This window comes from Erythrolamprus reginae, chromosome 2, assembly GCF_031021105.1.
Source record: "Erythrolamprus reginae isolate rEryReg1 chromosome 2, rEryReg1.hap1, whole genome shotgun sequence".
Lineage (NCBI taxonomy): Eukaryota > Metazoa > Chordata > Lepidosauria > Squamata > Dipsadidae > Erythrolamprus > Erythrolamprus reginae.
The window spans coordinates 249,680,874-249,705,550 of NC_091951.1; the positions used below are offsets into that span (position 1 = coordinate 249,680,874).

Genomic DNA, 24,677 nt, shown 5'->3' on the forward strand with positions numbered 1-24,677 from the left:
TGTCCCATGTGCCTAAGTTTGAGTGGCACTAAATGAAAACAAACAGGATAGGGAAGCGTGGTTGGGAGCAAGCAAATTGGGTAGGTTCAATGCCAGGGGGAGAAAAAAATGGTTTGGGAATCCAAACCATTTTTGGATGGTTTGCCGCCTCTTCTTTACCATCCCCTCTGTCCGCCTAATTTGGCATGAGTCTAAAGTGGTTCATTGGAGGGGGGAGAGGAGGAAATGAGGCTCCAGAAGTGGAGCAGGGCGGCTTAAGGGGAAAGGGCAGGAGCGATCAGGCGAACGGGGCAATATTTGCTGCCTGCTGCTCCTTTCCCTAGCCATGTTGGACTTCTACGAGTTTGAGCAGCAGCTAAATAATAAATAAATCTGTGCTCAGAGCAGAGCATTGGTCCAAGAGTGGCGCGCCAGCAGCAGCAAGCTGGGCAGATTGCTGCTCTGTGGTCCTGCTGGCTGGCTGCTGCCCGGAGCACGAGGCTGGAGGAGGAGGAGCTGCCACTGCCTCTGCAAAGGCAGGCCATTCATGTATTACTGAAACCTGGCTGGGCCCAGAGGGAGGAGTTCCTCTCTTGAAATTTGCCCAGCTGGGTTTCAGATATGGCATCAACCTCGACCCCAGGGAAGGGGGGGAGGAGTGGCTATTATAGCCAGGGAGAGCCTTTGCCTACGTAGACTCATTGCTCCAGAGATTGCGGGTTGCGAGTCTCTCTTGATGAAGTTGGACTTAGGGGTTCAGGTGGGCTTGTTTCTCACGTACCTGCCTCCCAGCTGCGTGTCTAAAGCCCTGCCTGTGCTGCTCGAGGAGGTAGCCGGGTTGGCGGTGGAGTTCCCCAGACTTATTGTCTTGGGGGACTTCAACCTGCCGTCACTCGGCGAAGCCTCTGGACTGGCACAGGAGTTCATGGCCACCATGACAGCCATGGACCTGACTCAAGTAATACAGGGTCCAACGCACGAGGGAGGGCACGCACCCGACATGGTATTCCTCTCTGAGCAATTGAGTAATGGTCTGAGACTAAGGGGCTTAGAAGTATTGCCTTTGTCATGGTCAGACCATTTCCTACTACAGCTTGACTTCCTGGCTCCAATCCTTCCCCGCAGGGAGGCGGAACCAATTAAGATGTTCCGCCCCAGACGCCTGATGGACCCAGAGGGCTTTCAGACGGCGCTTGGGGTTATTCCAGATGCACTTGTCCACAGTTCGGCGGAGTCTCTTGCAGAAGCCTGGAACAAGGCTGCAGCGGAGGCTCTTGATCGGATTGCGCCTTTGCGACCTCTCCGCGGCGCTAGACCCCGTAGAGCTCCATGGTTCAACGAGGAGCTCCGGGAGTTGAAACGCCAGAAGAGACGTCTAGAGAAGCGATGGAGGAAGAGTAAGTCTGAATCTGATCCAACACTTGTAAGAGCTTTTATTAAGACTTACAAAGTGGCGCTCAAGGCGGCAAGATGCGCGTATCATGCCGCCTTGATTGCATCAGCGGAATCCCGCCCGGCCGCTCTGTTTAGGGTGACCCGCTCCCTTCTTAATCAAAGGGGAGTTGGGGAGCCCTTACAGAGTAGTGCCGAGGATTTTAACACGTTTTTCGCTGATAAAATCGCTCAGATCCGGGCGGACCTCGACTCCAATTGGAAAACAGAGTCGGCTGACAACGAGTCAGTTGAGGTGACTGGGTCCCATACTTGTCCATCTGTCTGGGAAGAGTTTGATCTGGTGACACCTGATGAAGTGGACAAGGCCATTGGAGCTGTGAGTTCCGCCACCTGTTTACTGGATCCGTGTCCCTCCTGGCTGGTTTCGGCCAGCAGAGAGGTGACACGGAGCTGGGTCCAGGAGATTATCAACGCTTCCTTGGGGAGGGGATCCTTTCCATCATCCTATAAAGAGGCGCTCGTGCGCCCCCTCCTCAAGAAGCCTTCCCTGGACCCAGCCGTACTTAACAACTACCGGCCAGTCTCCAACCTTCCCTTTATGGGGAAGGTTGTCGAGAAAGTGGTGGCACTCCAGCTCCAGCGATCCTTGGAAGAAGCCGATTATCTAGGTCCCCAGCAGTTGGGTTTCAGGCCCGGTTACAGCACGGAAACTGCTTTGGTCGCGCTGATGGATGATCTCTGGCGGGCCCGGGACAGGGGGTTATCCTCTGTCCTGGTGCTTCTTGACCTCTCAGCGGCTTTCGATACCATCGACCATGGTATCCTTCTGCACCGGCTGGAGGGGTTGGGGGTGGGGGGCACTGTTCTTCAGTGGTTCTCCTCCTACCTCTCCGGTCGGTCGCAGTCGGTGTTATGGGGGGTCAGAGGTCGACTCCGAGGTCTCTCCCTTGTGGGGTGCCTCAGGGGTCGATCCTCTCCCCCCTGCTATTTAATATCTACATGAAACCGCTGGGTGAGATCATCCAAGGGCATGGGGTGAGGTATCATCCGTACGCTGATGATACCCAGCTTTACATCTCCACCCCATGTCCAGTCAATGAAGCAGTGGAAGTGATGTGCCGGTGCCTGGAGGCTGTTGGGGCCTGGATGGGTGTCAACAGACTCAAACTCAACCCGGATAAGACGGAGTGGCTGTGGGTTTTGCCTCCCAAGGACAATTCCATCTGTCCTTCCATTATCCTGGGGGGGGGGAATTATTGACCCCCTCGGAGAGGGTCCGCAACTTGGGCGTCCTCCTCGATCCACAGCTCACATTAGAGAACCATCTTTCAGCTGTGGCGAGGGGGGCGTTTGCCCAGGTTCGCCTGCTGCACCAGTTGTGGCCCTATCTGGATCGGGACTCGCTACTCACAGTCACTCATGCCCTCATCACCTTGAGGTTCGACTACTGTAATGCTCTCTACATGGGGCTACCTTTGAAAAGTGTTCGGAAACTTCAGATCGTGCAGAATGCAGCTGCGAGAGCAGTCATGGGCCTACCTAGGTATGCCCATGTTTCACCAACACTCCGCAGTCTGCATTGGCTGCCGATCAACTTCCGGTCACAATTCAAAGTGTTGGTTATGACCTTTAAAGCCCTTCATGGCACTGGACCAGAATATCTCCGAGACCGCCTGCTGCCGCACGAATCCCAGCGACCAATTAGGTCCCACAGAGTGGGCCTTCTCCGGGTCCCGTCAACTAAACAATGTCAGTTGGCGGGCCCCAGGGGAAGAGCCTTCTCTGTGGCGGCCCCGACCCTCTGGAACCAACTCCCCCCGGAGATTAGAACTGCCCCTACTCTCCTTGCCTTTCGCAAGCTCCTTAAGACCCACCTGTCGCCAGGCATGGGGGAACTGAGACATCTCCCCCGGGCATATACAATTTATGAATGGTATGTGTGTATGTATGTGTGTTTAGAAATGGGGTTTTAAATGTTTTAGTAGAAATTTAGATTTGTTATAAATTGTCTTTTTGCACTTTGTTGTGAGCCACCCCGAGTCTGCGGAGAGGGGCGGCATACAAATCTAAATAAGCATAAACAAACATAAACAAACAAACATTCGAGCTGGCAAAGGTTGATCCAAAATGGACTGCAGAGGCATATGCACAGTGTGGAGTGGGGTGCATGTATGGGGCACGCATGGGTCTGCGCACGCATGCACAGGGGAATTTGTATTATGGGTGCTGGCATGCGGGAGTGCTGGTGCACACGTACTTTGGCACACAGCGACAAAAAGGTTTACCATCACTGGTCTAAAGCCATCAATTAGCTACAAGGGTTTTCAGTATTACCTCTGTGCTATAGCAGTAGCTTTCAAACTGTAGAACTTTTTAAGGGAGATTTTCTATATTTAGCCTTGATTTTAGCTGATAGGGTATAGGGAATGTTTATTTTGTTTCTATTTGCAAAACATCTTGATTTTACTTATATTCTGAGATCAGATTATCCAGTTTAATGTTGTATGACATTTTTGGTAGATTCCTTTTGTCTTTGTTTTGTTGTTGGGGTTTTTTTGGTAGTTAAGTTTCTTGTATTATCATATAAAGTAAAAGCATAACATTTCAATACATAAAAAGAGAAAGTAAAATGTCAAAAAGTTATGAAAGGATAGAGAAGACTTTTCCTTTTTGCCAAGAGTGCAAACATTTGAAGCAGCTGCTAGAATACATATTTAAAAAGCAGCTAACATTTCAAAAAAGAGTCTTCACACAAATCTTTCTTAAAAATAAACTGTTGTTTATAGTTTTGCTAGATCTGTTTCTCATCTTTCTAGAAGATAGAGCTCAAGATAGCTTGACGGAACATGCAGGAAAAGTCTCTTGCGATGATTCCTAAAATATGTACCACCAAATTGTCCAAGACTTCCCCAGACAACACCAACAAGCTTAAATGAGCCACCCCGGCATCTGTATTTGGAAGATGCAGACATATTTTAGGTACAAAAAATCAGTCCAGTTCCTTGATATACTAAGCTGATCACACAATTCAAGTATCTTTTTCAATACACTTTTTTACACACTATTGCACAACTGCCTTGCATTTCAAACGTGATCTCAATCTATTTTCTCCCCATTTTCTCCCTCTTACCCCCAATATTGGTTCAAACATCTATTCCTTTTAAATAAAACTGGCTGTCCTGCTTTATTTGGAATGAGATGTTTTTGAACAAAGTCTAAAAGCAGAAACAAATGAAGATAATACAGCAGAGAGAAAGAACTTGCAGTCCTCCAATTGTTGGACGGCAATCCCATTCAACACAGCTGATGTTCAGGAATGATGAAGGTCATAATTCCATGCTTCCTGGAGAACTAACCATCTCTGCTTAATTATAGCAGATATTTACATAAGCGAAATATCATTTCCAAATCAGTTAAACTTTGGTCCAATGCACAATAGCCTTATCTGTTCTAGACGGGATCTACAAAGACTATAGCTATGCCAACAGAATTAAGTATTCCATCATCTTTTAGCCAAAGGAAATTCACTTTGCTGCTTCTATATAGTAAATAGATTTTTAACTATGCAGTCCTTGGAAATAATAATTGAGTTTGGTATGATTAGGAAAGTGTACATAGTATTGTCAGGAATGCATTCATCCATTTATTCAATTGAGTAAAAGCCAAGAACCATAATTGCTGTTTTATCACCACTATCTATAGGTTGCTTCATATTGGAGAGTAAAAATGCCTTGTTAAGATTACTAGGAAAGTGGTGCATTTGTTTACTCCAAAGGCACATATCAGTTTTTCAAAATCTGCTATGAAACAAACAAAAAATATATAGGTTTTATTTACAGATAGTCCTTGACTTACAACTACAATTGAGCTCAAACTTTCTGTTGCTAAGTGAAACATTTGTCAAGTGAGTTTTGCCCAATTTTATGCCTTTCTTGCTACAGTGGTTAAGTGAATCACTGCAATTATTAAGTTGGTAACATGGTTGTTAAGTGAATCTGGTATCCCCATTGTGTTTGCAAGTCAGGGGGTTGCAAAAGGTGACCACATGACCCGGGAACAGGACATTGCAACTGTGATAAATATGAACTCATTGCCAAAATCTGAATTTTGATCATGTGACTGTGGGAATACTGCAATGGTCAAGTGTGAAAAGTCACTGTTTTCAGTGCTGTTGTAACTTAGGTCACGATATGAATTCTTCTAAGTTGAGAACTGCCTGTGTTAACTTTTTTCTCGTTGTACCATCTATAACAGCAGCCTTATCATTTCCAAAATCTGATAGCATTCATATAGTTCTTTTTATTCATTCATGCACACATACATACGCAATATCTATACAAACAGAAATAAAGAATTTGATTCAATTCCACTTTTCCACATGCAGCCACTATCAATACTTTAAACAAATTCTTCCAGCATTTCCTCATTTCAATTTCATTCCAAATAATTTCATCACTCTTATTCTAATTCCTTTCACTCTCTTGAGGACTCTTTACTTAGCAATCTTCAGTCTTTCCAAAACAATTGTTTAATTCCATCAACATGCCCCTGCATTTTCTCTACTTCTTTTCATCTTAACCATTTCTTGCTCTCTTTCACTTTGTTTTTGGCAAATATCTTTTTTTTTTGCTTTTATACAAAACTTTCTATTTGGAAGCATTCATTCTCTTCTATGCATTTTCCTCTTAACTTTCATCATTTTTACCAAGCATCCTTTTTCATACTCTGTTAATATAATTACATATACATGCAACTTGCTCCATAACATAATTCTTTCCATTGTATATACCAAGTATTTTCCACACTGTCTATCTTTAGATATTCCCAACTTTGTTGGGAAATAACTGTCTTCTTCTGTTTCATGTAAGATTCCTACTTTCTTTTTGTGCAGTCATTTGATTTGCATTTTAGTTCATAATACTTCCTACCTTTTCTTCGATGTTCATTTTTTTCTGCAAACCCTCCCCCCCAATCTAGACATTCTCATCACTTTTGTAACCTTTGCTCATTCTTTCTCTTTTATTATCTATAGTGAGATTCATCATGCTTTTTAATCCATTCCTTTTCCACGGCGTCTACCTAAACAAATATAACTTATTAGACTTGTTTGAAATAGTATTTTCCTTAAGGAGACAGTCACCAAAGAGTCAGCATTTTCATTCATTTTTTGGCTTTCAGAATGGGCCTTTCCACTTTTTATATTTCTTACTCCTATCTTGCCCATCAGCTAAAATAATATTTTCTGTCCTGAATTGCATTCATTCAGAAAACTGGATAAATTTCCCCAGAATTCCTTCTACCGTTATCAGAATTAACTGCAGTATATCATGTAACTTTTCCTAACCTATAGATTTCTATTCATGTACACCCATAACAATCTGGATAAAACTAATGTATATTTGTCACATCACACGTTTTAACTAGAAAAACAAAGTTTGCCCCAGGTATCATTATATTATTTTATGCTATCTAAGATCTCTACCCTAGAGAGAATCTTGCAAGGCAACATATTGGTACTGCTATCTAGCCGGTTAGGAAATCCATGAAGTGTATTGACTCTCAAGATGTCTCCAATTAAATACTGACAATACAGTGATCCCTCGATTTTCGCGATCTCGATCTTCGCGAAACGCTATATCGCGATTTTTCAAAAAATATTAATTAAAAAATACTCCACGGTTTTTTTTGCTATACCGCAGTTTTTCCCACCCGATGACATCACTCTCTTCCTTTCTCATGTTTCTTTCTCTCTCTCTTTCTCTATCTTGCTTCTTCCTCTCTCACACTCTCTTCCTCCCTCTCTCATCTCTTTCTTTCCTTCTCTCTCTTTCTCTATCTCTCCCCCTCTTGCTCTCGAGCGGCGGGCGGCGGGCGGGCGGGCGGGCGAGCAGCAGCGAGGAGCCGAAGATCGGGGTTTCCCCTTTGCGTGGGCGGCGGGGAAACCCCGATCTTCGGCTCCTCGCTGCTGCCGCGCTGCCGAGCAGATCAGCTGCTGGGCGGCCGAAGAAACCTTCCCTGGGTCTTCCCCGCCGCCCATGCAAACTCCACCATCTGCGCATGCGCGGCCATGGAAAAAGGGCGCGCATGCACAGATGGTGTTTTTACTTCCGCACCACTATATCGCGAAAAATCGAGTATTGCGAGGGGTCTTGGAACATAACCCTCGCGATACTCGAGGGATCACTGTATTTACAAGAAAATGCAACCAACCAACAATTATATATCCAGCTAAATAAAAAACTGAATCTGAATGATGGTTTGAATCTACTAATGTCCAAGATGGGGTACTTGAAAGATGACAATTTCTCAACATTTCCACAAATAAGAAACCCAGGTTTCCATTAACATACTCACTAGGCTAGACACGACATTATAGACAAATTCTTTGATGGATATTTATATCATGGGTGGGGTTTTGTGGGGACTATAAGTATTACATGTAATTTGTGAAGTCAAGTTCAACGTATCGAAACATGGAAATTGCGTACAAAAATAAGGAGCTATGAGCCATTTGGCTGGTTAAATATTCAGGTTTGGACTTTGACTATTACAGACATCTCTTGAATGTATTATAAATTGTGTAAAACCATTCAATCTGTTGGTACCATAAGTATGGTGCTGCGATATACAGCACTGAGAAGCTTTGAACATCCTTGCCCACACTCAAGTCTGATACAAAATATAATAGAAGAAAATAGTTACTAACCTGTACATTCATGCTGTAGTCCTTTGCCATAGTATCCCTTTTCACAGATACACTCAAAGTGTCCTGTGTGAGTACCACACTTGCAGCTTGCCATGGTATCGCAACAATTTCCAGTCCCTTCACAAAGATAGGAGCAATATGCTATATCTTCCTGAATGTAACTTCCAGAAGGCAGATCTGTAAATTAGGATATTTGGGAGGACAGGATAGGGGTTCCAAATAAATAAGCAAATAAATAGTTAGAGACATCTACTCATCTAGAGTTTTTTTTAAAGTAGACATTTCACTGAAAGGCAAAAAGTAGGCTAAATCCCAATAGTTAAAATTACTGAAACAATGCAAATTATTTTAAAATCCATTTATCTTTCCTGTTAAAGCACATATTAATTTCCAATGATAGTTCTGCTCCATTTCATTAACACTTGGAAATCTGCATCTACTAATTAATTTCCATGGATACAATGTATTGATTTATTCTTCTATGCAAACGTTATTATAATAAATCTGAGATGGAGAGGTCCTCTCACTGAAACATTATTCCATCTATCTAGAAAGCATCGTTCTATTCTTAAAAGATGGGAAAGAATTGAGGCATTTTTTATAAAATGCAACTCAATTTTTTGTTTTAGTGTTCATAAAATACAATTCATTTTCTTACAATTCTGAAAACCTACACAATTTTAAAAACCTATATGATATAGTTGATATATTCAATTTGGAAATATTGTATGTTGTCTAAAGGAAGAGGCATGATTTAATGTGCTACTTAAGTTTCTACATAAGTAGAGGCAAAAATAAGGTGAATGGATTGTTCAGAAGTTCAAAGACAAGGAATCCTGAAAACTTCATTTTTACTATATGAGATGGGGTGATTGGTCACAAATATTCTTCTTGAATCTGCCACAAATATGCGATATTCCCATGTGTATTGAAAAACATTAAATCACAATCAGAATAATGTATTTTAAAAGCAAAATGAACATCTTATTTTAAAAATAACTATAATAGCATTTGGGCAAAATATAAGGTTGAGTTTTACAATGTTATGCCTGCATGATGAATATCTTCCAATTAATCGATTACAGGTAATCCTTGACCTGTAACAGTCCATTTAGTGACCGTTCAAAGTAACAATGGCACTGATAAAAGTGATGTATGATCATTTTTCACATTTACAACACTGTAGTATCTCCATGGCCACATGATTAAAATTTGGACACTTGGCAACTGGCTCATATTTATGATTGTTGCAATGTTCCACAGTCAAATGATTCACTTTTGCGACCTTCTGACAAGTAAAGTCAATGGGAAAGCCAGATTCACTTAACCATCATATTACTAATTTAAGAACTATAATGATTTGCTTAATAGCGGTGTCAAGAAAGATTCTGAAATTAAGAACCGTCTCGCTGAGCAACAGACATGTCAGGGTCAATTATGGTCGTAAGTCGAAGACTAACTGTACCAGTGTAATGGCCATATATTTATTGGACAGCCATGTATTTACGAAGACTAACTGTACTAGTGTTATGGCCATATATAACGGCCATTTATTCACTATTTACGGGACTGCCTCTTGCCAGATACCGCAGAGACCAATAAGAACACACAGTTGGCCTCCTCTGGATCCCGTTGACGAAGCAATGCAGGTTGGCAGGACCACGGGGAGGGCCTTTTTTGTGGCCTCCCCGGCTCTATGGAACCAACTACCTACCGATGTCTGTACTGCTCCCATCCTACTGGCCTTCTGTAAGGCCACAAACACCTGGCTTTGCCAGCAGGCCTGGGGGACCATGAACTAACAACTGACAGAGCCACACTGTGTGAATGGTATGTATGTATGGGATTATGACTGCTTTATAATTAATGGGTTTCTTTTAATACAGGGTTTTATATAGTTTTAGATTATATTCGACTTCTTTTTATTGTTCTGTATCTATTTGTATTTCTATTTATATTATTATTGTAAACTGCCCTGAGTGCTCCGGGATTGGGCGGCACAGAAGTCAAATGAATGAATGAATGAATGACTAAATAAATAAATGATTAAACAAACAAACAAATCTCAAATTTAGATCATATGTTATCCCTGAACTTGAAAAGAGTCCTTTGGGAGTTGGACAGCATATAAATTAAGCAAACAAACAAACAAACAAACAAAACACACAGGTAATCAAAGCCAGACCTAGATCCAATACCTTCATGGAGAGCTCTGCGCGCTAAAGCTTCAAACTCTGCAAAACTATGGAGCAAATAGCAATGTTCCTCCTTTGGGTGAGAAGCCATATCATTCAGCTCTCTGATATTGCCTTGCCATATCCCAAATGTGAAGATTTCTACTCCAAAGTCACGCAAGGATGCTGCAATGGGACGTGGATCCCCTCCATTAGAATAGCCATCCGTAATCAAAAATATTACTTTGGTAGCATTGACACGGGAGTGAACCAATATTTGCTAGAAAAAGAAAGAAAAAGATGAAGGGAAGGAAAAAATATCAAGCAGAAATATCAAGTTGGTGATCTGCCCATGGGTTCTTCTACCAACATTCGCTCTCTTTTCTTATACAATTTTGAAGGAGTACTGTAAGATCAATATTTCTGTGTGAGATAGAATATAATACAGAATGGAATAACACTTTTTAGATATTGGTGAAAGCTTTTTCCTACCACCACTGGTAGTGGTCTACCCCTTTCCTTTTTCTGATCACACCACAGCGAGTCAACAATTCAGAAATTGTTTAACATTGCCTTTGTCTGGAATGTGTTTTTTTCCAGTTTCCCCTCTACAGCTTATACAGTTCTAATGATTACCCATTTAAGCTGAATGATTTAACCTTTAAAGACCAAGTTATGCATATTTCAAGTTTCAGCAAGCTATTCTGAAGGAAATATTCTATTTTCTTTACTAGCATAATTAATTCCATCACTCTCCAGTGCTTTTCCTGGAAGGTTCTTGTGACACATATACAGTATTTGAACCCATGCGGGTGGTGGGTAACCAAAATGGCAGTGATATGGGGCAAACAGGTAGGTGGGAGAATTGGAGGCAGTTTCTTGCCTTGGAGTTAGGAGGTACCAAGCTGGGAATGTCTTGACTTAGGGTAGGTCCTTGTTTAACAGTCATATAGGACTCACAATGACACTAACAGGGACTAGCCAAATTGTAATCATTTAAGTGTGGCAGTCATGTGATATTTCATTTAACAACTATTTCACTTAGCAATGGAGTTGCCAGTTCCCTTGTTAAATGATCATTAAGAGAGGATTACCTGTGCAGTTTATTTGTTTTGTGAGATGGATAGCCAGCTATATAAATTTGAATAATAAAGTAAAATATATTACCAAAGAAACTTTTCTTCTTTTCTTTTCCAAATTATTTCTATATCCAAACTCTTACTGTCACCTCAGTTTTTTTGTCCTACTTAAGAGCATGCATTTTACTAAATTTAATTTGATCTAAATAAAAACTAAAAACTGCAACCCATCAAACTACTTGTTTTTTAAAAAAAGAATAAATGTAAGCATATACTGGTAGCAATTCTCAACAATTGTGAAGATTTGAGGTTAAACATGGGTGAACCAGTTTTGTGCTTATTCAACTATATATATATAGTTGAATAACTATATATATATCACATGTTTCTGACGGAAAACACACACACACATCTGGGTCATTCTTTGTCAAGTGGACCAGGTGAAATTGAAGCCTTATTTGAAAAGAAACCATCACAAAAACAACATATATGATAGAAAAAAAGTCCTCTAATGAAATAAAAATGAAGATGATTGAAGGTGAGAAAACAGATGATGAAACAGAACTCTGTTTTCTCCCCTTCAATCATTTTCATTTCATTAGAAAGGGCATGGTTTTTTTTATCATATATGTTGTTTTTTTGATGATTTCTTTTCAAATAAGACTGCAAAATCAGTCAAGTGGACACCTGGTCCACTTGACAAAGAATGACCCAGGCGAGGAGGGTGGGAGCAGTACGAATCTCAAAGGGGGAACTGATTTCAGGGGGCCGGTCCCCCCACAGAGAAGCCTCTTTCCCTAGACCCCGGCAAGTCTAGATCTGGAGAAGGCCGACTCTGTGGGACCTAACTGGTTGCTGAAACTCAGGCAGCAGAAGGCAGTCCCATGAGTAATCTGGCTCGATGCCATGTAGAGTTCTATAAGTCATTACCAACACTTTGAATTGCATCCAGAAACCAATTGGCAGACAATGCAGTCCACGGAGTGCTGGAGAAACATGGGCATGCCTAGGATGGTCCATGAACGCTCGTGCAGCTGCATTTTTCACAATTTGTAGTTTCCGAAGCTCTTCAAAGGTAGTCCCATGTAGAGAGCATTGCAGTAGTCAAATCTCAAAGTGATAAGGGCATGAGTGACTGCAAGTAGAGACTCCCTGTCCAAATAGGGCTGCAACTAATGCACCAGGGGAACTTGGACAAATGCCTTCCTCACCACAGCTGAAAGATTACGTTCTAAAGTCAGCTGTGGATCAAGGAGGATGCCCAAGTTGCGGACCTTCTCCAGGGGAGTCAAAAGTCCCCCCCCCAAGTGATGGACGGACAAATGGAAGTGTCCTTGGGAGGCAGAATCCACAGCCACTGCATCTTACTAGGGTTGAGTCTGAGCCTGTTAACATCCATCCAAACCCTTACAGCCTCCAGACACCGGCACCCTAACAGCCTCCAGACATTTCCACTGCCTCACCGAGTAGACATGTGGTGATGTAGTATACCTGAGTATCATCAGTATACTGATGGTAACTCACCCCATGCTTTCAGATGATCTCACCCATCGGTATCATGTAGATATTAAACAGCAAGGGGAAGAGGACCAATCCCTGAGGGCAGGGAAACTGAGCCTGTAAGGCTGGGGAATCCAATCGATCTATTTGCTACCTCCCAGCCTGATTGGTGTGGTCGCTCTATTGCTGCCTTCCAGCCACCCACGTGGTTGACTGGGTCTTCTTTTGCCCTGCATAGGAGAACGGAGCTGGAAAGCAGGTTAGTGGGGTGTGGAGGGAATAGGAAATTTGCAGTAATCTTTCCTAGGAGTCATAGTTCCCTCTAAGCTGAGCAGTGAGCAATCGCTCACTTAAAAATCATCATCAACTCAGAGTTTTCCAAACCTGCCCAGAAGCCGAGAGGGAAAGAGTGAGAGGGAAGGAGAGAGAGAGGAAGAGAGGAAGAGAGAGAAACAGATAGAAAAAAGAGAGGAAGGAAAAGAGAAAGAAAAAGAATGGGAGTAAGGAAGAAAGAAAATCAAAATCTAGTTTGAAACTAGCTCAACTATTTAAGTGGCATTTTGATATTGATAGAGTTGCCCTATTATGAGCTCACTGTTATAGACACAGTACAGTATTTTATTTTGAAATTCTCTGAGGCAAAACAGGGTGGGTTTTTTATTTATTTAATTAATTTTTATGCCGCCCTTCTCCTTAGACTCAGGGCGGCTTACAACATGTTAGCAATAGCACTTTTTAACAGAGCCAGCATATTGCCCCCACAATCCAGGTCCTCATTTTACCTACCTCGGAGGGATGGAAGGCTGAGTCAACCTTGAGCCGGTGATGAGATATGAACCGCTGACCTTTTTATTTGTTTGTTTGTTTGTTTGTTTGTTTATTATATCTGTGCCGCCCAGTCCCAAAGGGACTGCTGCTCAGACACTATACTTTTCCGCCCACCCCAAAAAAAAATTAGAGGGAACACTGCTAGGAGTGGGGAGGCAATGGGGATTTTGCAGTAACTTTCCCAGGAGTGGGGGAAATTTTGCAGTAACCATCCCATGGAGTGGGGTGGGTATGGGGATTTTCCAGTATCCTTCTGCCAGGAATGTGTAAGGAATGGGGATTTTGCAGTATCCTTCCCCTGCCATGCCCACCAAGCCACGCCCACGGTCCAGATGGCATCCACCCCAGAGTTTTTAAAGATTTGTCATTGCTACCCCCGACTGATTTGTTTAACCAATCCCTTTTAACAGGAGGTGTTCCTGATGATTGGAGAATGGCCAGTGTTGTGCCTATCCACAAGAAGGGCAGTAGAGAAGAAGCTGGTAACTACAGGCCAGTTAGCTTGACATCAGTTATAGTTAAAATGATGGAGACTCTACTCAAAAAGAGGATAAATCAGCACCTAAAAACCAATAACTTATTGGACTCAAACTGGCATGGTTTTTCTGAGGGCAAATCATGTCAGACTAATCTCATTGATTTCTTTTACTATGTCACAAAGGTGTTGGATGAAGGTGGTGCCGTGGATATTGCCTATCTGGACTTCAGCAAAGCCTTTGATACGGTTCCACATAAATAGCTGATAGATAAGTTAGTGAAGATTGGACTTAATCCCTGGATAGTTCAGTGGATTTGTAGCTGGCTGAAGCATAGATATCAGGGGGTTGGTGTTAAAGGCAAGTATTCTGAGCAGAGACTGGTTACAAGCGGTGTGCCACAACGGTCTATTCTGGGTCCTATTCTTTTTAATATGTTTGTGAATGATATAGGGGAAGGTTTGCCTATTTGCCGATGACTCTAAAGTGTGCAATAGGATTCATATTCCTGGAGGCATCTGTAATATGGCAAATGCTTTAGCTTTACTAGATAAGTGGTCAAAACAATAGAAACTGCAGTTTAATGTTTCCAAATGTGAAATAATGCACTTGGGCAAAAGGAATCCTCAATCTGAGTATTGTTTTGGCAGTTCTGTATTAGCAAAAACTTCAGAAAAGAAGTACTGTATTTAGGGGTAGTGATTTCTCAAAATGGGTGAACAGTGCAGTCAGGCAGTAGGGAAAGCAAGTAGAATGCCTGGCTGCATAGCTAGAGGTTTAACAAGCAGGAAGAGGGAGATTGTGCTGAACGATTGCGCTACAAAAATGGTGGAAGGTCTTAAGCATAAAACTTATCAGGAAAGTCTTAATGAACTCAATCTGTATAGTATGGAGGACAGAAGGGAAAGGGGGGGACATGATCGAAACATTTAAATATGTTAAAGGGTTAAATAAAGTTCAGGAGGGAAGTGTTCTTAATAGGAAAGTGAACATAAGAACAAGGGGACACAATCTGAAGTTAGTTGGGGGAAAGATCAGAAGCAATGTGAGAAAATATTATTTTACTGAAAGAGTAGTAGATGCTTGGAACAAACTTCCAGCAGACGTGGTTGGTAAATCCACAGTAACTGAATTTAAACATGCCTGGGATAAACATATATCCATCCTAAGATAAAATACAGGAAATAGTATAAGGGCAGACTAGATGGACCATGAGGTCTTTTTCTGCCGTCAATCTTCTATGTTTCTAAACGGTAGCAAAAACAATTGAATTCCATCAATTGATATAAAGCAAGTTAGAGTAATCAAAATCACAGGTAATCATACATGAGCCAGAGGTTTAGTATACTAAAATGTTTTAGGTTTGTATTCTCTAGTTAGTAAAGGTAGAACCTAAAGTCAGAAAATAACCCTACATAAACTGTAAAGCAAATAACATGCTCAGCTGTAGGGAATAGATAGGATGTATAATACAAGAAATTTATAATGAACTATGAACCTGGTTGAGTAGATCATCTAAAAGTGTCTATCAACAAAGGACAGAAAGGACTAGAAAATGAGCAATTTATTGTATGGATTAATTATTACTCATTAAGCAAGTAGGAAAGGGTTTATTATGAATGATCATTCTGAGGAAAAGAAAAACATGTCCACAATTTTAAAAATGTGTACTTATAGTATTCTGGCTAAGAGACACTTTATTAAATATATATTAAACTGAACCAAGTGGGGAAAATATACTTTTGTGACTGGCTGTTTCCAATGTGATAATATTAAGATATGAACACATTAAAAATAAATGATTACCACAGTTTTATGAGTAATCAAACAAATAGGTAACTTAAATCATTCCTATGAATTTTTGCTCATGCGCTATATTCTCTTTGGCCCAAGGCTTTCAATAAATTAGTACACCCTCACTTGGTGGAAGGACTGAATGATTGTTGTTGGGTGGCGGGAGCACATTTCACTGTGCACTGTTTTGTGTTGTGTGTACTTGTTTATATTATAAAAATCAATAAAATTTTTTTTTTAAAAAAGGCTTTCAATCCTATGAACAATAGTCGCAAACGGAAAAAAGATATATGAATATTAGTATTGTTATGATGGTTGTTGATCAATACCCTGTTTGTTGAACAATCCTGATGACTAAAGCTCTCAGCAAGCCAATAAAAAATTGTCTGCTGGGTGTATATAAACATATTTATAGATAAGCATGTTTATAGGTGCCTCATATAAACAGTGGTGGAGGGGTTTCAGTAAGAATTTTAAGTAAGGACTTGGCCATTTACATTGATAAGATATGGAATCTGGTTAATGTGAAAAAAAATATGGGCATTTGTACTTTTTTCTTTATTAATTTTCCTTTTTGGTGGGGCCATCTTAAATTTACAGTTCTATTTCTTTCTGAAGAATAAGGTACTTAAAATGTTGAAGCAATGTTTACAATTTCCTTCAAAATTCTTCTTAGATAGTCATCTCTTTTACAATTAATTAACCGTGCAATTAAGTTCCTCTATCATCATGTAATTGATTAACCTGTCAGGACAAAGTCTGTTTTGTCAGTAAATATTTCTCTTAACCCAAAGTGGAAAAACTGAAGTATTTTGTTTTCTAATGCCACTTAAAAAGATAACTAATTGCAGTTGTCTTTAGCTGGACTACTAAGCAATAATAAAATCAGTGCCTTTGTTTCTTTTATTGTAGCATGTAATTATACTTTCCAGGAAGGAAGTGCTAAAATAACTAAGGGGCTCTCCTTGGGCTCTAAAGACAAATTTCTTCAAAAGCAAAAACCAATCAATCTACAAATTAAAGTTGTATTTAGAGCAAGGATGGATAGCTGATCATAATTACGGTATATAATAAATCACAATTCTGCAGCAAATGTATATATTTAACTATTAATCAATTATCTTAGTCCCTTTGTGTTTCCTGACAAATTTTGACTGAGGTCATTCACATATCCAAATAACATAATCCTTTCTTTCTGTGTAAAGTTTAACTAAAAGAGCATATGGACTTCTTTTTTCTCTACTGAAGTATTTATAATACTTACATGACTTCTAGACCTGTTCATGCTTTGAACATTCTTTAGAGGAGATGGTTCTTTATAACCTGAGTGACTGAGAAAAAAGCAGCTGCTTTACACGAGTCAACTCATTAAAGGAGATTTGGCTTTAAAGAGCCACATAAAAAGCAAGTGTTTTTTTCTCAGGAATCTGTACAAGACTGAAGTGTAATTTGGCCTGCAAAAAATTCTTATTTGTCTAGAAAAACAATGGAATCTTTCCCATCAAAAAGATAAATGTGGTTTGAACTTGAAAATAGAATACAATGGTGCATTTTTTCATAGGAAGAAAATAAAGATGGTTAGTAAAGTGTAAGTTCCTCTATTTCCTCAGTAATTTTAGTATAATAATAGTATAATTTGATCAGTAAATATAGCAAACTTTGAAAAACAGATGTATTATTTTAATTATTGCAATATGCTATTAATGTTACACTTTCCTATACAAACTGAGCACATCAGTATGTTATGATAAACAAGGATAATAAAGTTACTTTTCAATTAGGATCCTTGACTTCTTCCTCTCCTCATAAAACTGAGTCAAAACATAATCTGAAAATACTACTGTAATGTTTGGTTTTGTTCTGCAAGTCCCTCTGCCAAGAGAAAGCAAGCAGCACACTTGCTCTTTCCTTATGCCTAAAACAAGGCAATCAATATATAACACCGCGAAGAAAACAAATAATTTCTATTATCATGTTTTCCAGGTCTACAGATTTCTTTTAATTTGTCATTATCCAAGCTACAACATTTCATTTGTTGAGGAAATTCAAAGTGCATGGGCAGAATTGATTTCTGAAAAAGCCTTCTTCTGTGTTTTATCCTGCATGGATGGCATCCTCCCATAAAGTACAATGTTTTCCCCAAAATAAGACCCTGTCTTATATTTTTTGAGCCCTGAAATAAGTGCTTGGCCTTATTGCCATGCACTCAAAAGTCTGATTGGGCTTATTATCAGGGGATATCTTAATTTGGGTAAAACAGGGTATGAATAAAGTTTAAAGATGTCAACTTTCCCTAATCTGAATACAACATTTTAAAACTATGGTAGTTTTCTATTATCTTCTTTCTCTCTCTCTCTCTCTCTCTTTCTCTCTCTCTCTCTCTCTCTCACACACACACACATTGAATTTGTTCATGGAACATATTTGACCCATAATCAATTTCCCCTTCAGGATCAAGGACTACCTGTATCCATCCTTTGACTCTGAGTCAATTCAAACAATGAATGTCAGACCTTAATTTACAGATTCCTGTTTGCTATTTATTTTTTATATCTGGCCCATGAGGTCAATACACACACTCTGTCATTTAAATAAGAATAGTCAACCAGCACCTATATCTATAGTCCTCCAAAAGTTGCTGAATTTCCATATTTTCTCACAATTAATTGTGTTAGCTAAGCTGATGGAAGCTAAATATCTGTAGGACAATATATGGTTTATCCTGCCAAAGACAATACTGTACTGTATGCAAAACATTCAGAATGCATTGACCACATACAAAGCAGTTCAGCACTTGGCAGTGAAGAAGGAAGAAGTACTCAAAACCTCTGGACTTTTTTTCTTTGAAAGTCTTTTTAATCACTTTATATCCTCCAGTATCCCTTCTGCATCCGTATGTATTTCACTCATATTGGTCTGAAACTTGATGGAAGAAACATTTGGGAAAAACATTTATCTGTGAAGAACAGCTGTGATGGAATGGATGAGACATCCTGTTACTGTGGAGAAAATAAATGTAGTTATGTGGTTTGGCTCTGAATATATGAAGGGTCAAATTTTATATTTGTAGGATATCTGAGATCAGAACTTCCAGGATAATTCTCTGGGACTAAAAACATCTGTGAGAAGATTGATTTAGATTAGGGCTTTTCTGTGAATGTTGGGAGAAAGAGGTGGTTTTTCCTTACTAGTTTTTGGTAATAAAATCTGGCCTGCCCCTAAAAATGTTATGAATAGTCAATAGTCAATCAGAACCTATTGTCTTGTTTTAATTTGTATATACTTCAATAAAAATTTTCTAAAAAAAAAGAATAGTCAATCAGAAGCATCTGTGATGAAATAGAGATTCATGACAACTTATTTGATAATATACTTATTTGTTTCTAAGCTGCCTCTGAATTTGCTTTTTCTGCTTCCATACTTAATCACATACAGGAGATTCTGATTAGGGGAGATGAGTGGAGAGAGTATTGTATTGTCTCTTCTTATATGATAGGAATTCTGTATGACACTATTAAAAATCACCCAATCCATCTTCATTTTTTTTCATTAAAAAAGAAACGATACTGTCAATGTCACAACTTGTTCTACTCAAGTTCCCCTGAAAAAACACTACAGTCTTACAAATGTAAAAATATATACAAATTTTGTATTTGTATATATCCAGGATGACCCATTCAATCTCATAACGTATTTGCATATACTCATTTGCATATACTCATAACGTATTTGCATATACTCATAACGTATTTGCATATACTCATAACGTATTTGCATATACTCATAACGTATTTGTATTTGCATATTATCCAGGATGACCCATTCAATCTCATAACGGTGCTGCTGTCAGGAAGCCACACGGAGACCAATCACTTGGCCATCTTCATCCATCACACAAGTGCCTCTAAAGATGGACTTTTCTGACCCAATTATTAAACGTTCAAGTTGCAAATAAATCCCAAAATGACAATTTTCTTCAAGCTCATACTCTCTAGAATGAGAACATACTGTCAGAATTCCCATGTATTGATCATGCTGTGTGGAAATATATTGAGTCCGTCAGGCATGGAAAAAGCTGCTGTAGAAAATGCATGCTTAGTGTTAGTCCTGCACAGCTTTTTGAGCAAAAATCATTTAGAAGCAGCAGCCAAAATTGTGTTAGGGAAGCCCATGCCATTTTTTTCAAACTATTTAAATGAGCAAGAATCAGACAGTCGCATTGGAAACTGTTAATCTTCAGTTTTAAGAGAACATGGCTTTAAGAGAACATCACTTTAGTTATATCCAAGTCTTCAAAGAGCGGCAGCATACAAATCTAATTAATAATAATTAATAATAATAAAATAATAATAATAATAATAATAATAATAATAATAATATCAAGCTGACTTGACCAAAGTCACAAAAGGAACACAGGTAGTCCTCGACTTGGAATAGTTAATTTAGTGACCGTGCAAAGTTACAGCATCACTAAAAAAAAGATGACTTATGACCATTTTTCACAATTATGACCACTGCAGCCTCCCCATGGTCATGTGATCAAAATATGGGTGCTGGGCAACTGATTCATACCACTGCAGTAGCTCAGGGGTCATTTTGCAACTTTCTGACAAACAAAGTCAATCAGGGAAGCCTGATTCACTTAACAACCTTGTTACTTAACAACTGCAGCGACTCACTTAACAACTGTGGCAAGAAAGGTAGTAAAGTGAGGCAAAATGGAATGGAATTGCAATGGAAACTCTGGGCTCCACTGTGGTCCTAAGTAGAGGACTACCTGTAGTCAGAACTTGGCAGTGATTAGAACCCAGGTCTCCGCGGATTCTAGTCCAGTACCAGACCCAGGTCTCTTAAGGCACGCTTGAATAAAAATGCACGTATTTTTAATCGGGAGTTGGTAAAATTAATTCCAGATTAACCGCCAGCCCACTCACCGCGGCTTGCTGGAAAGCCCCCTTGGTGTAGGTGCCGCCCCCTCGGTAGCCGATGGCCGGGATTTCACGGCTGAGCAGGGCGCACTTGTGCTGCCGCTGCTGCGGCCGGGCGGGAGGCGTGATGTAGTCCACGCGGGGCACCACGTTGTTCTTGGAGGAGAAAGTCACGATGGCCACCCGCGTGGCCGTGGCCACCACAGGGAAGTCGGAGAGCAGCTTCTTGACGAAGCGCAGCTCGCTGAGGAAGTTCGCCTGGCCCACGCTCGACGACTCGTCCACCAGGAAGACCAGCTCCAAGCGGTCGCTCTTCTCCCGCAACTGCCTCACCTGCCGCTTGAAAGCCCGCCCGAGTTTCTCCACTCGGTTGCCCGCCGCCGCAGCGGGAGACTCCGCCAACGACGTCCCGGCGGCGCCCGTCTTGAACGGAGCCGAGAGCGCCGCTAGGGAGCTCAAGTTGAAGGGGCGGTAGAGGTTGCGCGGCTGCCCGGGCGTCCACGCCAGAGCCCCGCCGACCCACAAGCACAGCCCGGCGAGCCACCACATCCCTCCGGGCTCGCCCGCCCGTCTATGATTAAAGTCCTTTTTTTAAAATCCCCTCGACTTTCCTCACGTCGGGCCCGCGCCTTTTGCCCCCCAGACGGCGGGGTCGAAATCTCCTTACTCTCCTCACCGCGGCGCGCACGTGGCGAGGGCTGGCGCGCGTTTGTCCCGGTTTGGCGCTTCCCCGCTTAAAAAATAAAATAAAATACAATTATAATTACCCTCCTTTCGCCGCCCCCCTCGTAAGCCCTTCCCCGCGGCGCTCCAAAGGCAAAAAAAAAGAAGAAAAAAAAAGAACCCCAACCCGGGGGGGGGGGAGATATGAGTGTCTCTATGCCTTCCCTCCCTCCCTTCCCTCCCGCCTGCTGCTTCTTCTCCCGTCCTCTTCCTCGCTCTTAGCCGAAGTTTGTGGCTGCCGGAGATTCCTTGTCACCAGAGCCCCGCCGGTGTCTGCCAGGCTGTCAACATTCCCAACGCGAACACATCGGCACCGAGGCTTAAGCTCTTGATTGATCCCATATGTCTGGCAGGCAGCACCGGACGGAGAAAAGGGAGGGGACGCGAGAAACGGGGGGGGGGGAGAGGAGGAGAAGGCCCGCGCGACTCGATGGATGGATCCAGATACCAGGAGGGCCGCCGCGGTAATTGGAAACACTTTGTGCAATAATAACCCGCTGAGGGAAACGCGGGGAGGGGTGTGTGTGCTTGGGTACTTGGGGGGGGGGGATTGCTTTCGGGAATCCTCGGTTGCTTTTCCCGACGTCCCTTTATTGTGAAGGGAAGCCGAAGAATGGAATGTTAACTTTCTTATCTGCGCCGAGAGGAATACCAGGTCAATTCGGTTCTTCGCCGAGACTTTTGACAGCCCAGCCTTTCGGGAGATTTGTCTTCTCTTACCTGACTTAGAGGCTTATCTGCGCATCGGCTGTTATTCATTCTTAGTACATTAGCCAGAACCTGCCACGGGGGAAAAAAAGAAAAATGGACAAAATGTGTCCCTTCTTGCAACTTTTGAAGGAGTTTTCCAGACAGTGCTGGGTCTGGAACCTGTATTGACAAAAGAGACCAGTTTAGATAGTTCTCCACATAACAACACTTTATTCTTTTATTTATTTATTTGTTGCATTTATATGCCTCTCACTCCGAAACAGACTCTGAGCAGCTAACAATGATCCCTCATTTTTCACGGGAGATGCGTTCCAAGACCACCTGTGAAAAATGAATTTCCGTGAAGTAGAGAAAAGATATTTTTTATGTATTTAACGAGTATTTGGACTTTTAAAACCCACCCTTTGCATTAAAGATTCATTCTATAACGTTATCACACTACATATGATATCCTACCAGTTTCTTTAATAGAGTACAGTACAGTAGTACTGTAGAAGAATTTTATGAATTTTTAATGGATTTAAAATTTTCAATGGATTTAATGGATTTAATCCCCCTTTGAAAACCCGTGAGGTAGCGAATCCGTGAAAGATGAACCGTGAAGTAGTGAGGAATTACTGTAAATACAAATAAAAACAGCAAGAAAACATTACTAAAATCACATATATCATAAAAAACCTAACACTCAATCTTAATTCCAGGCATGCCGGAAAAGCCAGGTTTTAGCAGCTTTCCGGAAAACTGGTAAGGAGGAGATGAATCTCTGGGAGCAGTTGATTCCATAGGGTCGGAGCTGCCACAGAGAAGGCTCTTCCCCGAGGTCCCGCCAACCGACTTCACTTTGTGACCTTTCAAAGTTACAACAGCACTTTAAAAAAGTGATTTAGGACCATGTTTCACACTTAATGATTGTTGCAGCATCCGCGTGGCCATGTGATTTACATTTGGATGCTTGGCAACTGGTTCATATTTATGACGGTTAGCATTTATAGCATTATAGCATTTAGACTTATATACTGTTTCATAGTGCTTTTACAGCCCTCCCTAAGCGGTTTACACAGTCAGCATATTTCCCCCAACAATCTGGGTCCTCATTTTACCCACTTCGTAAGGATGGAAGGCTGAGTCAATCTTGAGCCGGTGGTGAGATTTGAACTGCTGAACTACAGCTAGCGGTTAGCTGCAGTGCTGCACTCTAATTACTGCGCCACCCCGGCTCAGTGTCCTGGGGTGATGTGATAATCTTTTGCGACCTTCTGACAAGCAAAGTCAATGGGGAAGCCAGAACTTAATTGTGTTACTAACTTAACACCTGCAGTTATTGTGGTCATAAGCTGAGGACTACCTATATTGGAGAAAGAAATGCATGACAACCACATGTCATAGTGTAGCACTATGAGTAATTTTTGACTTATGGCCGGTGGTTTTGTGACTGTTTGAACTTAAGATGGTCCCAGAAATGGGATTTATAATCTGAATTTAAGGTTTCAATGGCCAGGTCCCCTTCCCATAATTATGTGACTGAATTTTGGGCTCTTGTAACCGGCCTGCATTTATGACTGTTTGTAGTCTCCCATAGTCGTGTGACTTCAATTTATGACATTTTGTCAGAAACTATCATTTACTTTTGGTTTCCGGCGAACAATGTCCTGTATTGAACAATGGATTTGTTTAACAACTGTGGTTTTCTCTAAAACAACTGCAACAACAACAAAAGATCATACAATTGGGTGGGGTTTTGTGCTGACCCACTTAACGATTGCTACAACTTACAAACAAAATTTCAGTCATAAATGAAGGACTACCAACTTCCATAAGCAAACAGTGCTATCTATATCCTTGAGTGGGCTCTCCTAGAAGAATATAACATTTGCTGTTCCCAATACTAATTCACGTCCTGTTTCTTCAGAATATTTGCTGAAGGTGACTGATTTTTCCCATTCAGCACATATTTGTTTGTTCGTTTGTTCGTTCATTCGTTCGTTCGTTCATTCATTCATTCAATTTCTGGGCCGCCCTCCTCCTTACAGCTTACGCCTTACAGCATGAATTACATATTTAACACAGAAATCAGAATTACTTTAAAACAACCTGAACCTTATAAAAAACTTAAAACACATGTCATACATCAATCTATCCTACAGATGATTCAGTCAATGTAGGAATCTGTCAGTCTGGACATTGTGGCAGAAATACAAGGATCTCACTTCAAGACTCTGCCTCTGCCTGTATGATTTTTCTTGTTCTCTTCTGGATTTCACTTTCAGGAGTATTGGAAGGGGCAGAGGGGTCAAAAATGTCAGGGTGACAGCTATAATCATGCAAGCAAGGCCTGCTACCCTTTTTACTAGTATCAATGCACATAAAATGGGTGGAGCTTCAGT

At 41.1% G+C, this 24,677-nt stretch overlaps 1 protein-coding gene across 1 annotated transcript in view; it reads right to left on the bottom strand.

Annotated features, from left to right (window-relative positions):
• Positions 1-21,426, bottom strand: part of SVEP1 (sushi, von Willebrand factor type A, EGF and pentraxin domain containing 1) — a 145,319-nt gene extending 123,893 nt beyond the window's left edge. Inside the window, exons 1-3 of the mRNA XM_070742445.1 lie at positions 20,866-21,426; positions 10,279-10,534; positions 8,081-8,257 (exon numbers count right to left, since the gene is read on the bottom strand). Of these exons, the coding sequence (XP_070598546.1) occupies positions 8,081-8,257; positions 10,279-10,534; positions 20,866-21,408 (976 nt within the window). The 5' untranslated portion in view covers positions 21,409-21,426. The remainder of the gene's footprint in view (positions 1-8,080; positions 8,258-10,278; positions 10,535-20,865) is intronic.
• Positions 21,427-24,677: the final 3,251 nt, after the last annotated feature.